This window comes from Haliotis rufescens, unplaced genomic scaffold (genome assembly GCF_023055435.1).
Source record: "Haliotis rufescens isolate VD_foot unplaced genomic scaffold, xgHalRufe1.0.p SCAF_1, whole genome shotgun sequence".
Lineage (NCBI taxonomy): Eukaryota > Metazoa > Mollusca > Gastropoda > Lepetellida > Haliotidae > Haliotis > Haliotis rufescens.
The window spans coordinates 72,966,781-72,985,071 of NW_025963779.1; the positions used below are offsets into that span (position 1 = coordinate 72,966,781).

General features: G+C 42.1%; 1 protein-coding gene across 1 annotated transcript; it reads left to right on the forward strand.

Annotated features, from left to right (window-relative positions):
* Positions 1–3,100: 3,100 nt before the first annotated feature.
* Positions 3,101–15,133, forward strand: LOC124139800 (protocadherin Fat 1-like). Its single transcript, XM_046507129.2, has 12 exons — positions 3,101–3,281; positions 4,024–4,201; positions 4,829–4,996; positions 5,601–5,765; positions 7,883–8,014; positions 9,142–9,321; positions 9,855–10,045; positions 10,404–10,589; positions 11,856–12,511; positions 13,649–13,711; positions 13,865–13,899; positions 14,230–15,133. The coding sequence occupies exons 1-12, from the start codon at positions 3,216–3,218 to the stop codon at positions 14,433–14,435; spliced, it is 2,226 nt and encodes a 741-aa protein (XP_046363085.2). The 5' UTR covers positions 3,101–3,215; the 3' UTR covers positions 14,436–15,133.
* Positions 15,134–18,291: the final 3,158 nt, after the last annotated feature.

Here is an 18,291-nt window from a genome sequence, read left to right on the forward strand (position 1 = left end):
GTTGTTAGTATTGTTGATATATCCAGTGCTTAACATTTGGTTTTTTTAATTTTCGCCCTTGTTAATTACAACTATTTTGAATTTCGAAAGCTTTAAATATACTAGTATATAGATGGATGAGACTCATTGGGGGACACCAATTCCTGAGATTTGCCCCCCCCCCCCCCCCTGGATATTTTTTATAGAGATCAGTTTTATTTGAATCCTGAAAATACAAGTTGGGGACAAGTGATACATGTACAAATATTTGCACCCCCCCCCCCCCCCCCCCCCCGTCAAAAAAGGTTAACTACATCCTTGCTACACCAGTGGCCCTGTAGTCTGAGACGCCATTCGCTGTGCCGTGTTGCATTGCATCCCTTAGACGTTCCAGGATCCGCACGATATCCCGATTCGCCCTGATTGCGATCCTTGGTTTGCCAGAACCATACCTGTTTATTTTCTCCAGAATAGTAAACAGAAATACATGAGCATGTACTGTTCTAAGCATTACCCCCAACTCATGTCTTATCGGCCCTGGAGTATGTAGCAAATAGTCGATAGAGGGGGTAGAAAAGGCAATGGTTTTGTCTCATTAGGTGAAGGTGAAAAGGTGGTATAGAATCTCGTAGACAATGATAACGCATAATGACATTCTTTTCAAGGGAAGAGAAAAGACGCTACAGAGTGAGATTACTTTCACACATGTAGTTAAATGTCCCCACGCCTGCTTGTCTATTCCACGTGAAATTATATATGTTCCCGCGACGTGTTTGTTCAGCTGAAAACTTGCCTTGCAGGTTCGGCAGGGATTTGCTTTTATTTACATCTATCCAGATCGAAAATTGTACATAAAAAAGGTGAACGTAATTTATTATATATCTAAAGTATGTATTTTACAATGCACCATATACACAATTTTGTTTTAATGAATAAACCTACATTATGAGGTTACCGTTCTTGTTTACGTTTATGATCAAACTTAATTGCCGGAAAAAAAAGAGAATTGGATTTGACAAACAAACGTTATTAAAACGTTACTAGGCTTAAAACAGTCGCCGAAACACTGCAAACTTATGTTCCAAAACACAAATATATTACCCGTACCAAATAAAACTCACTTTCTTGGTTTTTTATATATTTTTAGTCACCATAGGTGTAAACTTTCTTTTACCCCGTGTATGAATGGATCAATGATTGAATCAATGAAAGTTACAACTAGACCATACCAGAAAGGTCAAAGTTGCCATCAAATTTCATAACATCTACGTCGCTCCTTGTGGGTATTAAAACTATAGCAAACGCTCACAGGACACTCTGTACATTGTACTTACCTTTGGAGTGAGTGAGTATGGTTTTACGCCGCTTTTAGCAATATTCCTGCAATATCAAGGCGGGGGACACCAGAAATGGGCTCACACATTGTACCCATGTCGGGAATCGAACGCGGGTCTTCGGCGTGACGAGTGACCGCTTTAACCGCTTGGCTACCCGACCGCCCCCCTTTGGAAGAAAATATAAACGTTAAGACATTGGATAAACCACAATCCTAGGGAGAACATCAGTGTATCTTAACCATTAGTGTTTTACGAAGTGTATCCTTTCTTTCTTACAATGCTAGAGAGGTCAAGCTTTTATCGAAATGATGTAAATACATAACACATCTACCGTTTCCTAGATTCAGTAGGTTCAGGAAAGTAAAGTCCCAATGTGTCGTATATATTTGCATACTAGTAAAATTAGTAGAGTACTAACTAGAGGTGTTGATAAACAATCATGTTATCTTTCATGAAATTACGTCTATCGAAAACGTCGAGCGTGGCGTCAACAATTATTATTTCAGAACGCCATCGTTTGATGTAAAATGGCGATGCTATAATAATTCGACCAACCATTACTCGCCTGCAGGCCACTGTAAGGTACTTATTTCCTACTTATAGGTTTTACATGGCATCTTCTTAATGATCTGATCGCCTCAAAGGTCTCGTGTAGATCGTCCGCCCGGAAAGCGGAAGGTCCGCGGTTCCATTCCCGGCCGCGTCATACCAAACGACGTTGAAATATGGTACTTGTTATTATCCTGCCTGGAGGACTGGTCGCCTCGGAGTCAGTATACTTTGTCTGAGTGGGGTATTCATGTTAAACTGCTTCATGGTATCTCAGTGGGCTAGCACAATAAATCGGCATCAGTCCGGACTGGTACAAACACACACACACACACACACACACACACACACACACACACACACACACACACACACACACACACACACACACACACACACACACACACACACACACACACACACACACACACACGCAAGCACGCACACACGCACGCACGCACACACACACACACGCGCGCGCGCATACATGCACGTCGCTATATAAGTGCAATAACTTTGTACGCGATGTAAAACCCCATTCCACCTCACCTTCGTCTTGATCAGACCTCAATAACACTGATGTGTGATGTCTTGCGGCATCTAAGGTCAAGTTGTTTTAAAGGGACACCTATTTAAAACATATTTTACCTATGCTTGTTTCATATCTTTATTCCATTTATTCCCTCTTAATAATTATGTGTACGAGGGGATTCCTTTGCTGAACAGGTTACTACGTCAGGGCGTTAAGTATACTTATAAGCCTGACACACTTTGTAAACATGGCCCTCGATTAAACAAAATCAGTGCCATTTCATAGGCACTTCTCCTTTATAACACGACGAGACGTTTGATCTCCAACGCTTGACGCCAGATAGAAGATCTATTGGCTCTTCTGAACATTGTTAGTTGCGATACGGCACGGCCACCATATTGACATGTCAAAAATGTTCACGAACACATGGACCCTATTCAATATAGCTCTTAGGTAGACAGCACATTAGCGGATAGCTAATATGTCCCAAAGTGTTTACATAGACATAATCAAGAACAAACTCAATCTCTGATATTCTATTCACACCATTTCTATCGGCCTGCTGGCGGTGAATTCAGAAGTGTTTGTATGACGATTATTTAAACACTACACATAATTGCACAAATAATCATACAAACATGAATAGTCAAGCAGACCATAGAACTGCTATATGTAAGTTCCAGGCCTACCACGTCATTTGTGAAAATAATAGCCTGAGAAATCACCCCGAGAAATCTTCGTACATGGTGACATGTTGAATAAAGCGAATGTCCGCCGTGCAGGTGGATGGTAATTCTGGTGGTTGACCACATTCCAAGATGAAGATTCTTATAGCATCCGTGGTGGTTTTTGTCCTTGTATCCTTCATTGCTCCGTCACATCAGGTCTGTATTCTATGACAGTTTCACTACAAAATATATTGTGATATATACTATATTACTATATCCGCATTTTGAAAAGTCGACCTCGTGTTATTGGTTAGATACATTGGTTATATACATTGGTTAAAAACATCAATAGAACCATACAGATTGGAAATGGTTTGCGAGTTTTGGGATTTTTTACTCCGATCTTCATACAGTTTGGCCTTCACTATGAAGGTTCATAATCCAGTGAATTTAATTCTTAATTATGAATTGCTGCACGAATAATTCCTTGACGAATTCTACGCTATAGGGATTGAATTCGCACTGGAAGGGTTGTATTGGAGTGAGTGAATGAAAATATTACGACGTAACGTTGCTTTCAACAGCATTTCAGTTATACGACGGTGTGTTCGTTTATTGGGAGAAGACAATACAAATGGATGGTGGTTTGATGGATGTTTACCAAGAGCATGGTATGTCTCTGACAAACAAATGAAGAATCGGGATTCAAACCTTTCTTATAGTAATAAACTTACACCATGACCACAATCCTCATTTTAATTGACATTTGGTAATGTATTTTAGTTTTTATACTGTTTGAAATGGATAATCTCTAACTGGAGAATTGCAAATTAACGAAAGTTCTTGTATAACTATATAGGGTTCTTTTTAAAATAACGTTTTACACGAATCGTTTAAATACAAGTGATACACACAATGAGACCCACCACACTATAGGTCACTTCCTTTTTCAACCAAGCAACCTGTGATCTCCGGTGCGCCTATCGTGGCCAACCTACACGAGGAGACGGCTGTAGAGACGGAGTTGGTGTGTATAAACTGTACCAGCCCCGACAACAAGAACATAGAGGTGTCAGACCAGTCCATCACACCCAGTGCCACGTTCTTTGATGTCTACAGAATCGCCGGCAGTCAAGGTAAAACATTATCAAATGGGAGCCTCCAACACAGTTTGATCTGAATTTCTAGAATGATCCACACTTAAAACAATCCTTTAAAGATTTTATTAAAATATGCTTGGGTTGTCATTTTTGCCCGGACTCAGTCCGTCGTTTCACATTGTCGGTATCGGTGTGTGAACGAGTGAGTTGGATTTAACGTCGTATTAAACGTTTTCTACTAATAGTATTCCAGTTCTATCATGTTATGTGGGAGGAAATCCCGAAGCGATGCAGGTGAAACGGACATGGTGCTTACAAACATAAAATCATAATCGGGGCAAACCGGGATTCGAACACACGACCATAGGTTCCTGGTGTTCCAAAGGACGCAACTCTGCACAGCGAATTTCGGTGCCTTAGGAGACTAGGCCATCCGTGCCCCCGACATCGATCTTTGTGCTGATGTTGGGATGTCTCATGGAATCGGATGTTGTAAACCAACATCCTCAGATGCCGCTACTGTACGGCCGACAATACCGTTATCTCCGTCGAAGATTATCTTAACGCTGAGTGAGTTGACTCTTGTTGTATATTTCGTATTTCCAATTTAATGTGCAGTATTTCCCATACATGTATATTCGTTAATGGTGACTTCTCTGGCAGAGTTCTGCATCCGCTACCTGCCCAGCCAGGGCTCGCCTAACTATAAGAGAGCACGAGCCTACGACATCACGATCCGGTGTACCGACAGCGACAAGGCCTTTGTTGAGGAAAATGTGGAGATAAGGATTCGAACAAACGAGCCACCCCGCATAACCTCGACACTTTCAGGTGAGTGTATTTATGACATTTAAGTGAAACCTTTTACCAAACATGAAAATAAACATAGTACTAAAACTACAAATTCACATATGCAGGCGTCCAGTAATAGACACAACAATAAATCTATTTTACATCGAGACAAAGGTGCAATCCAAAAAACTTGAGAAATATGTCCTTGTCTGCAGACCTTACTGTATTCCTTTGTGATACTGAAATAGAATGCGCTCACAAGTCTTAGCATTGGCTGTGAAAATGAAGTAATGCTGTTATCATCCTGCATTGTAGACTATTATTTTCAGACGAACAATGTTTTTTTGGTTAAAAAGTTTGGGTTTCGGAAATAGTCAATGGACTCTTTTCAGCAGAGATTTCTTATGATTATTGAAAGGGTTAGATCGTTATCATTTTTATATTACTTCATTGCCTAAACAACATAAACGCTCTACGGTTGCTGGCAATTTTAAAGATGTTTATATTCTACATGCTCTGAGAGCATACAGCCGGGTCATTTTGAAAATATATTTCTAATGTTGAGGTATTTGTTTTTCCCATGTCGCATGTTTGTCATTAAATGTGACTGCTGTGGTTGTATTATAATTACACCCGTTTGAAGATACCTGCTCGTATGACGCAAAGACTACCACTGCTGGGACATCACTTCTAAACAATCTCATCACCGTCGAGGACACAGACAACGACGTCCTCACATACACACTCACAACCGTCCCGGCGTCTGCTGCAGACAACTATGAAATAGTAAAGCCTAACCCTGGTTTCGGTGAGTCAACTCAGTCAACTTGAATATAAATATAACGAGAGCCACCTGAAATAACTGGGATATATCGAGGCCGGTTACGGTCAGTCAATTCAGTCAACTGGAATACAACGTGGCCGGTAACGGTGAGTCAACACAGTCGACTGGGATATAACGAGGTCGGTTACGGTGAGTCAACACTGTGGACTAGGAAATAACGAGGAAGTTTACGGTGAGTTAACTGTAGTAACTGGAGTATAACGAGGCCGGTTACGGCGAGTCAACTCAGTCGACTTGAATATAACGAGGCCGGTTACGGTGAGTTAACTCAAGAAACTTGTGTATAACGAGGCCGGTTACGGTGGGTCAACTCAAGAAACTGGGGTATAACGAGGCCGGTTACGGTAGGTCAATTCAGTCAACTGGAATACAACGTGGCCGGTTACGGTGAGTCAACACAGTCGACTGGGATATAACGAGGTCGGTTACGGTGAGTCAACACTGTGGACTGGGAAATAACGAGGAAGGTTACGGTGAGTTAACTGTAGTAACTGGAGTATAACGAGGCCGGTTACGGCGAGTCAACTCAGTCGACTGGAATATAACGAGGCCGGTTACGGTGAGTCAACTCAAGAAACTTGTGTATAACGAGGCCGGTTACGGTGGGTCAACTCAAGAAACTGGGGTATAACGAGGCCGGTTACGGTAGGTCAACTCAAGAAACTGATGTATAACGAGGCCGGTAACGGTGGGTCAACTCAAGAAACTAGGGTACAACGAGGCCGGTTACGGTGAGCCAACACAGCGGACTGGGATATAACGAGGTCGCTTACTCTGGGTCAACTCAAGAAACTTGTGTATAAAGAGGCCGGTTACGGTGGGTCAACTCAAGAAACTGGGATACAACGAGGCCGGTTACGGTGGGTCAACTCAAGAAACTGGGGTATAACGAGGCCGGTTACGGTGGGTCAACTCAAGAAACTTGTGTATAACGAGGTCGGTTACGGTGAGTCAACTCAAGAAACTGGTGTATAACGAGGCCGGTTGCGGTGAGTCAACTCAAGAAACTGGTGTATAAAGAGGCCGGTTACGGTGAGTCAACTCAAGAAACTGGAGTATAACGAGGCCAGTTACGGTGAGTCAACTCAAGAAACTGGGGTATAACGAGACCAGTTACGGTGGGTCAACTCAAGAAACTGGTGTATAACGAGGCCGCTTACCATGGGTCAACTCAAGAAACTGGGGTATAACGAGACCGGTTACGGTGGGTCAACTCAAGAAACTGGTGTATAACGAGGCCGCTTACCATGGGCCAACTCAAGAAACTGGTGTATAAAGAGGCCGGTTACGGTGAGTCAACTCAAGAAACTGGCGTATAACGAGGTCGGTTACGGTGAGTCAACTCAAGAAACTGGGGTATAACGAGGCCGGTTACGGTGAGTCAACTCAAGAAACTTGGGTATAACGAGACCGGTTACGGTGGGTCAACTCAAGAAACTGGTGTATAACGAGACCGCTTACCATGGGTCAACTCAAGAAACTGAGGTATAACGAGACCGGTTACGGTGGGTCAACTCAAGAAACTGGTGTATAACGAGGCCGCTTACCATGGGCCAACTCAAGAAACTGGTGTATAAAGAGGCCGGTTACGGTGAGTCAACTCAAGAAACTGGCGTATAACGAGGCCGGTTACGGTGAGTCAACTCAAGAAACTGGGGTATAAAGAGGCCGGTTACGGTGAGTCAACTCAAGAAACTGGGGTATAACGAGGCCGGTTACGGTGAGTCAACTCAAGAAACTTGGGTATAACGAGACCGGTTACGGTGGGTCAACTCAAGAAACTGGTGTATAACGAGTCTGCTTACCATGGGTCAACTCAAGAAACTGAGGTATAACGAGGCCGGTTACGGTGGCTCAAGTCATCTCTGAATATGTGTCACATGTGTTGAGATTATTGAACATCGAGAAGATCATCCAGTCAGCATCGACGTTGTGCCACCATTGATATTACCACCACATCACGAAACTCGTATTAAACAGAATTGAACTAACATGGTTTATGGCCGTGACTAATGTGTAACGTGTTGATACAGTTTTGCTAGCATAGGTGTGCCGCTGATATATTATTTGTCTATATCCAGAGGAAATCCAAATAGCGGCAAAAAACAACCTTGATGTTGAATGTAACTCTGATGTCACTTTCTACGTCAACGTCACCGACAGCAAGCACAACGCCGTCGGGCCCATCGTCGTGTCCTGCACAGTGAACAACAGTACGTACAACACATATAGGACATTAATTACTAGAACTATTACTTCATGTATTCAAAGTGAATCTACATGATGAAAAAGAAATAAAAATAATGATGAATATATGATAATGATGGTTTTAATAAAACAATACTAATAACAGCAACAACGGCGACGATAATAATTATATTTACCAGAAATCAATCATTATTGATGTTGTCTGACTACTACTCATATTACTACTACTGTTGTAAATAAAAGAAAGAAAAAAAAGAGGATAACTGTCAAACACATTGTCAGTGGATGCCCAATACACAGTATCTTAAGCGACATATGGTGGAGCTCGATCATCTTATTACCTTCTTCGCCATGCTTGTGGTTTTGACACAGAGGTCCGACCACGATACGACTCGGAATATGTAGAGGGCGTCTTGGAAAATGATAAATACAAAATTCTTTGGAATAGGTGTGTGTGTGAGTTAATGCTTTACGTCACATCGGCAATATTTCAGCCATATCGTGACGAGCTTTGGAATAGGCCCGTATACAGCCTCAGACGTATCCAGGACAACAAACCTAATCTTATCCTTTTTGAAATCCGATGAAGTCATTTATATTACTGAATTGTCTGTCCCCTTTGACACTAATGTGATTGACAAGATTGAGAAAATACATGGCAAAAGTTGTCCGACTCCCCATTGTTCTCGGTGCCTTAGGTTTGGTACCTCCAAATCTGTTGACTGACATTGGGAGAGTACCCGGGTTTGCTATCAGGATAAAAGCCCTTCTGACAGTCTGGGTAATGCAGAAAGCTGCAGTGTTGGGGAGTCTTTACGAACGAAAAGTTCTGGATGGGTTTGACTAGGCTGCGCTTCCTGGGAGAAGTCCAATTCGCTGTCTGGGCTGCGTGTAGAAGAGGCCTAACCAGCCTGATTATGCCAGGATCACCCAAACCCCCTTTGCTGCATTTTTATTTCAATCTGTAAATTAATAATAATAATGATGATGATGATAATAATAATAATAATAATGATGATGATGATGATGATGATGATGATGATGATGATGATGATGATGATGATACATTTTTAAAAATAACAATAACTGTTGCAACGATATGTTTATTACGTTTTGCCTTGTGATGCGATAGAGTACACAACCCCTAAGATCGCAAACATCGACAAAGAGATCTACGTCAGCGAGGACACGGCCTTGGACACGTCACTGATCACTTTCATCACTGAGCCTAACGAACCCACTCTGACCACGACCTATGAGATAGCAACAGTCCCAGCCAGCGCCGTGTCCTTGTTTGACGCAACCAGTACACGTGAGTAGCACTGAGTGAGTGACTGAGTGAGTGAGTGAGTTGCCCATCACGTCGCTTGGAACAGTGTTTGAGTCATATCACGGTGTATCAGCTTGATGCGGGAGGAAAGCCCTAAGTGACGCAGGTCGTTGACTTTGAGTATTGAGGGGAAACACATGAGCTCGGATACGTCTCTGGCAAACCAAGTAATATAAAAAGGGTTAGTGAGTGAGTATGGTTTTACGCCGCTTTAAGCAATATTCCAGCAATATCGCAGCGGGGGATACCACAATGGGCTTCACACATTGTGCTAATACGGGGAATCGAGCCCAGGTCTTTAGCGTGTCGACCGAACACTTTAACAAATAGGATGGACCACACGATCGTAGGACTCGACTAAGGTAAAAACAGAGAGAGAACATACAAATGTTGCGTGCACGTTTGTATGTTGAACAAAGATGTATCCTGTCTGTAATGCATTATCAAATCTATCTAATCATGTCTGTTTTGCGGGTATTTATTTCAACCTTGACATTCATCTTCAATATTGTCAGCTAACGAATTGAAACTAGCGGGTCTTCTGAACTATGAGAACACCCAAATGAGGAACATCAACGTCAGCATCAAGGCCGACAACGGCAAATGTCCACCAGACACCCAGTACCTCTACATCCGGGTCACGGACGCTAACGATCTACCGGAACTGGGCCCGAAAAATGTCACAAAGACAGTGTATGAGGGGACGGTTAGTATTATATTTACAACCTAGACAATGTCTAAGGGGACGTTAAATAGTTTTTTTTACAACCAAGACAATGTAGGGGAAGTTAATATCATAATTTACAGCAAAGACAGTGTACAAGGGGCGGGTAGTATCAATGATATTTAACAAGCAATTCAAGACAATGTAGGAGAAGACAATTAAGATGATATTTTACAACCAAGATACTGCCCAAGAAGCTCTTACTATGATACCTTACACCCAAGTACGTGTGGCGGTTTCAAGAAGTGCCTAGAAATCCGTGGCAGTACTAATCGGCGTAAAATATTTCCTCTATGAATTATGATGTCATGACGATACTGTAACGTGACTTTGTGTTCAGATAACTGTCAATCCCGAGTTCACCATCACTGACGAGGACTTGGACGATTCCCACACCTACAGCATCGTATCGGGTAACGACAACGGCTACTTCACCATCGACCCGGCCACAGGCGTCATCAGCAGTGCTGTAATTTATGACGTAGATCAAGGAAGAATGCCTTCAAATGCAACGCTCCTTGTCCAGGTAACATGACACTTCTGACACAACACTTAATAATGCAAAAATTAGTACTAATAAATGCAGTGTCGTCGTTCTTCTTTAGTCAGTGGGTGACTTCGGTTACACGCTACTTATCGGCAACATGTCGTAGGACATGATGTGTGTGTGTGTGTGTGGGGGGGGGGGGATCTATGAATACGAAAATGGTGAGGAAAAAAAAACAAAGTTCAAAATCAGAGCGAATCTCGCATTCAAGCCAGCGATCCGCATTGATCACATCCAGACTACAGTTCAGTTCAGTTTATTGTTTTAAAGAGGCCATATGACCAATATTTTATACAGCATCATGGTGTTGGATTACATCACATTGCCGTTCTAATTATAAATACAATATACATTAACTTTGACAGATGAGATATATTCTCAAGTCTTTTACAATTGATAATAGGATAATAGACATCATATGGTGCTGGTTGTCTGTTAAAACTTCACAGTGAGTACATGCTTAAGTATGGAGAGGACACACAAATAAAACATGATTTTCATCTTCTAGTCCTTTACAGTGCGAGCAGAGAGAGTCTTCATCAACTCTATTACATGTACCGTTACGTACGTTATGAACACCAAATGTATTATATCCACTTCTAAATTATAACCAGGCTTTCCTGTAATTAGGTACATTTATAATTTGGACAGGCATCCACACTACATGTGGTAATGTTTAATTTGGAAGCTGACACTATTCAGATATGTTATTCAATCTCACTAAAATCAGACCTTAGTTCTCGCTACCGCTAAACAAAGATCTGAAGACATCCCATTAGGGGTCACGTCAGAACGACCTTTCATCCGACCAATCAGAGCGTCGCCTACCAGATTATGAAAGTGACAGTCGGAATGTGATTTCTAATCATGCAACCTCGAAAGCTTTAACATGGGGTATTCCAAACGATAGTTACGGTTTTAACGACTGGATCCATACAATCTAGACCATCTTTTAGCCATTCCAGAATGTTCTTTTGTTCAGGTTTCAAATTTGTAACCGGGAATTTGTCAAAATATGTTTCGAAGCGCATTTGCCAATTTGAAATTAGTGCCGTAAAGCACGAGAAAGCTGCTTTCTGATTGGTCATTCCATTAGTCGGTCAAAGTTCGCACAAGGTCGGTCTGACGTGATCCGTAATGGGATGTCCTCAGATCTTTGTTTAGCGGTAGCGAGAACTAAGATCTGATTTTAATGAGATTGATATGTTATTTAAATTAGGTAACTGTAACACAATCATACTACAGATTCAAGACCGGAAGGGAGACGCCATAGACAACGCTACGGTGAACTTGTTCATCCAGGATGCCAACGACAACCCGCCCGAGTTCAGCACCAACTCCACATCCCAGTCCTTCTCAGTCAGTTCATGCGGGCAGCTCGGGGAAACCCTTGGCAAGCTGTGGGCTGAAGACAAGGTCGACTCCGCCTACCAGAGCAACAATGTCAGCACCATAGTGGCTACTTCCAACAGCTACCTGACAGTCACGCCGAGCGGCGACATCATCCACAGCGGCCAGATCCCAGCAGGCACGGTGTCGTCACTGACAGTGTATGCCCAAGACAGAGGTGTGTACCCGAGTGTCCAGACCAGCCGCAACCCCGTCACCATCACCCTCGTTGGGCAAACGTGTACGACGACACAGCTGGTGACCGTCGTTGTCAACAACGCTGGTACTGGCACAGGCACTGGCACAGGCACTGGTACTGTCGTAAACACTATTGTCACAGTTGCTCCGGCGACAACTACTACAACAACAGCAGCCCCATGTACTGGTTTCTTCTGCGACGCTGGTAACATTGCCCTGACGGTTCTCGGGAGCTTGTTGGCACTCGGTCTTCTCGGTTTGCTGTCTGCTTTGATCTACAGATACTGCTGCAACAGACCCGTTGAGGTTAAACGGTAAATGTTGTCGAACCTTTACTGATGAGTTCAACGTATAGACTCATGACATTTCATATTTATATGTTTTAAGTATGGTGGCCGAGAGTGGACATCGCTTTATCGATTTCTATCACGGCGCGAGATCCTTTACTTGTCTCGTGCTGTCACTTTCTCGTATAGAGTTATCGTTTCATCGTCTCGTGCTGTCACTTTCTCGTCTAGTGTTATCGTTTCATCGTCTCGTGCTGTCACTTTCTCGTCTAGAGTTATCGTTTCATCGTCTCGTGCTGTCACTTTCTCGTCTAGAGTTATCGTTTCATCGTCTCGTGCTGTCACTTTCTCGTCTAGAGTTATCGTTTCATCGTCTCGTGCTGTCACTTTCTCGTCTAGAGTTATCGTTTCATCGTCTCGTGCTGTCACTTTCTCGTCTAGAGTTATCGTTTCATCGTCTCGTGCTGTCACTTTCTCGTCTAGTGTTATCGTTTCATCGTCTCGTGCTGTCAATTTCTCGTCTAGTGTTATCGTTTCATCGTCTCGTGCTGTCACTTTCTCGTCTCGTGTTACTTCATTCTCGTCTCGTGTCATCGGTGTATCGCAATCTCTCCGCCGTTATTGAAGTCGATAAAGTAATATCCCCTCTCGGCCACCATACTTAAGGTGTGAACAAGTTGTCGCATGGTGCGGGTGAGAGTTGATGTTTGTACTCCTCATTCAGCGATATTTCATCTTTATTAGCGGCGACTTGTAAGTCTGACCGGTTGGCCTTGGGGTCGACCACTAATGGATGATAACACGAGCATCTATACAGACAGTGTATCCACCCAATCTCATACTGGGCGCATGAAGCACCGCGAAGTGGTTTCAAATAATAAACAATACAAGTAACCATTGTTTTTCTGCCATAAAAAATGTCCTGAGGTAATCTAGGTTTGATTATCATTTATCATGGAACGTTTTCAGAATCTCACACCTTGTGTCATCACTCGTTTTCAGTGGTCCATTCACACAATTTCCACAGCTAATTGCCCTGTACACCAACGGAATCGGTTTTAAGATAAAATCTAGGCTGGTTATTCTCTTGCATTGACATTTTATATTTAACTGGAAGATTTAAATGAAATATGAAGCTAAACATATTTATATGTTTTGCCTCAGGTCTTGGACGCCGCCTAGGAAGGTGCGACCCATCACGCCGCCGACACCACCGCCACGCGTAAGGTAAGACTGTTCAAGCTACGTTCTAACGTTAATCTAATCAATGTACTGTAACTTTAAGTCTTGGACTTACAGGAAGTTGATAGACGGCAGTTTGTATAACGTACCAGAACACCGTCATATGACACTAATCAGATCATTGTGTCTTCATTCCAGAACGCCCGTCACGCCACAGCACATAACCATTGAACGTAAGTAGACAACGGATATGGTATAACACGAACAGTTAAACCTTGTTTATCCGGACGTTACCGTACCACGTTAAATCGCCCCAAATACATTTCGAATCCCGTATATTTCATAACCATATGTATAGGATGGAATTATCTGTCAGGACCTTATTTTAGTCTGCGAAAATGTGTTTGACGGGGCGTTTGGTTAGCCTAGCGGATAATGCGTTGACCCTTCACACAGAAGATCCGGGTTTCATTTCCTACTTGGGCACAATTTGGTAACCCTATTTTCAGTATCACACTCAGAGTGTTTTGGTACCATTCCTAACTGTTTCTGTTCTCTTGCAGGTCCTCCTTCCATTCAATACGTTCCGGTACCCGTTGCCCCTCCACCTCCTCAACTAATGCGCGTGCGCAGAATCGTCCCTGTCAAACAGCAGCAGCAGATGGTCAAGGTCAAGAGCATGGTGCCTGTGACGCAGAATGTCAGGGTCAAACAGCTGGTTCCTGTCCCGGGGAATGCCACACAAGCTATTGCTGCAGCGCCAAAATAGACAGCGTGTTTCTGCGTTTATATGACTTGTTTATAATGTTTAAGTTATTTAATGTTGTTGACGAGTACAGTATTTTGGTTCACAAAGACAAGGCGCTGTATTCTGCTGCTTCTGTCGATGTGTGGTTATTAAAGCAGTATTCAAGAAACCAGACACCTATTCTGTACCAGATATACGAAAACATGTAGTTCTGAACAATGCAAGCAGTTGCATGACACAGCAAAAGTGTTGATATAATCATAAATCGATGTCGGTATTTCTCCTACATTCACCCAGGTGCACAAGAACATCTTTGATCAAACGTAGTTTAATTTGTATAAGGTTCTGGAACATATTCATGTTCAACAGAGGGTACGTTACATTTCACGCAAGCGAAATAACATTTCATGACAAAACCTCTTTCAGTCTGCGTCAATGTCACCTAGGTTTAGAAAGATTGTGAAGATCAATATGAAAATACATAATAGAACATAAGTCTTTCCTAAAGATCTGTTTGGTTGTCTCTGACAACAGTCCACAGCACCTTTACGACTGTATTGATATAAGAACTTCTTTACGTTTTTCTTACATAAAATATAAATGTTTTGTGAAATTACGTTTTACATCCGATAATGTTTTCTATCCATTTCCTGTTTCAATTACTTGTACTTAGCTTCTTTGTAATAAAGGCCGTTTACATTATTTATTATTGCTACTCGTTCGTGTGTGTTTGGAAGAAAAAAATAATTAGAATGACATTTACCTCACAGACGTGACAAAAGGAATAAAACATTATATCTTACCTACGTTTACAGTGGTGGTTTTATAAGTTCAACTAATTCGAAACCCATTATTGGATCGCCTCTGTGGTCTTGTGGTAGAGCGTCCGCCGGAGTGCGGAAGATCCGGGGTTAGATCCCCAGCCGCGTCATACCAAAAGACGTTAAAAGATGGTACTTGTTGTTACCATTTCTTGCGCTCGGCATTAAGGGGCTAAAACAAGGACTGGTCGGCTCGGAGTCAATAAACTGTGTCTGTGTAGGGTACTTATGTTAAACTGCGGCGTGGTATCTCAGTGGGCTAGCATCAGTCCGGATTAGTACAAGTACACACACACACACACACACACACACACACACACACGTACATGCAAGTCGCTATATAACTGCAATAATCTTGGACCCGACGTTAAACCCAATTTCACCTCACCTCACCCGAAACCCATTATTTTGTACAAGTCATACAATGTACAACCAATTGTATGGGAATAGGTTCTGTACAACTATAACATGTAGTTTGTAGGTAGGTAACTATGGTCACGAGTCTAAAAAAATGCGGAAAGCTTTTAACATTTTCTGTCCAATGGAAACATATATAGTGAAACTTCGCAAACCCAATCTCCATTAACAAATATTTCACTCAAACATTATGACTGATCCCGACGAAATGGTTGTTTTCCATCTGCTCCCCATCTCATTTGTCATACAGAAGTGAAGCTATTACCTGAGACAAAGCAGTCTATTCAGGACTGTCATGCAACGTAAGATGTTGCACATGGCTTCTTGAGACAAAGATCAATACTACTTAGACTATTTATATCTTAACAGTACTATGTACGAGGGACGTTCAATAAGTTTTGCAACTTCAATATAAGACCAAGTTGCAGAATACCTTTTGCACTTTTATTTTTCAATATAATCTCCATTCACCTCAATACACTTATTCCATTTTTCCTTCAAGCTTTTAATACCACTTTTATAGAAATCCGCAGATTGGCCCTCTAACCACGCCTCTGTGGCAGCGTTTGTATCCTCGTCATCCTTGAAGCGTCTTCGATGTAGCTTCTTATACCGTTGCGACGTTTCGATGAAGCTTCTTACACCGTTGCGACGTTTCGATGTAGATTCTTACATCCTTATCAACGCAGAGCTACACTGAAACGTCGCTATCTGCCATAAATTAGAAGTTCTTATCCATAAAGTTCTACGTATGTTGAACACTGGCAAATTGACCGGCCACAACCATGTAATGAAACAGTGTGTAACTTGAGTATATAAGCAGAACCTGAAATACACAGGAAAAAAATCGATCTATCTAACTTAATGTTAGTGTTTCCTTTCTCATTGAGTTACTTATATTTACTTAATTCCTTATCATGTACTTAAAATGCAAACCAGTAACTAATATCACTAAATATATACACTGTATTACTCAATTTGGAACTTTTAAACTAATTTACGATTGCCAATAAGATATGAAACACCTAATTTACTCAGTTTGTAGGATTGTCAAGGTGTCATTTTACAGATTGTGATGCATTATCTCAGTGATTCAATGTACACAAGCTAGAGTGTACAGAATATAGGAACTGGCCCATGGTAAAGGTCTACTCGACAACAAGCCTAGGCGTTATGCATTAATACACGATTATACATATTCATCAGCTCAAATATGCAAGTCGGATCGATGTAAAGCAACCACTGAACGTAAGGAAAGTGATTGTCATTGAGTATATATTTCAGTATATCTGAAGTAATATGAACATGAGGTGTTCGGTGTTTTACAAATTGGTAAAGCGATTGAAAAAGTCTTCTTCGCGTTCTTAAGCAGGCCAAAAAATAAATTAATGAGTGAGTGAGTATGTATTTTGGACCTTACTGACCATGTATGACATGTTTCTCTGACCATGTGTGATTGATGACAATAGCCGATATACACGTTATACAAATGGGAACGCTGTTCTAGCATGTACGACACCTTTTTCCACAAAGGTGGTCCAAACGAAAATGAGCTGAAAACAGACATTGTACTGAACAGTGATCAGTGTGCATCATGTCTATAGTGTCTTTTACAAGAATGTAATGAATACTTCAAAAGGTGTGATTACTGGTATGATTTGATGATTAAAACTGCATAATAAACCTATCGTATAAATTCCTCAAAATGTGTGTTTTCTGGTCTGTTCCACTTTAATGAAAGGTAAACGGGTAACTATGCTTGACCGACCAACCTGGACTAATCCTGTTTTTAGCTGTCTGACAAATGGTACCGCCTCCGTGGTCTAGTGGTAGAGCGTCCGCCCGGAGAGCGGAAGGTCCGGGGTTCGATCACCGGCCGCGTCATACCAAAAGATGTTTAAAGATGGTACTTGTTGTTACCCTGTCTGGCGCTCGGCATAAAGGGGCTTAAACAAGGACAGGTCGGCTCGGAGTCAGTACACTGTGTCTGAGTGGGGTATTCATGTTAAACTGCGGCATGGTATCTCAGTGGGCTAGCACTATAAATCGGCATCAGTCCGGACTAGTACAAGCAGCCACACACACACACACACACACACACACACACACGTGCATGCACGTCGCTATATAAGTGCAATATTCTTAGACGCGACGTTAAACCCCATTTCACCTCACCTCTGACAAATGGGATGTCTGAAAATTTGGAGGTTACCAAATCAATTGTATGAAGACGTAGAAACACACACTACATTTAACATCCCTAAAAACATCTTTAAAACACGTGTGATGGGAACACACATAACTGCCCAGAGTTTCTTCCCTAAGGCGGTGCCGAAACCTATACTCGTGGGTTCGAAAGCTGGTTCGCCCTGATTATGTGATTAGGTTTGTCAGCACCATACCCGTGTTCGTGGCTTTCAGCAAAGTGGTGAACGTCTAAGACGTGGATTACCTCTGCCGTTCCTCCAACATCAAACTGACACGTCGTGATATAACTGGAATACTGTTCAACTCACTCACTCACTCGGTGCAATGAAATCTCGTTCACTCAAACTCCAAGAACTCGTTAAAGTCGAATCAGAAGATATGCGTTTTTGGTCCCGGTAGATTCTTAATGGCGCTATTTTCTATAATTGCAT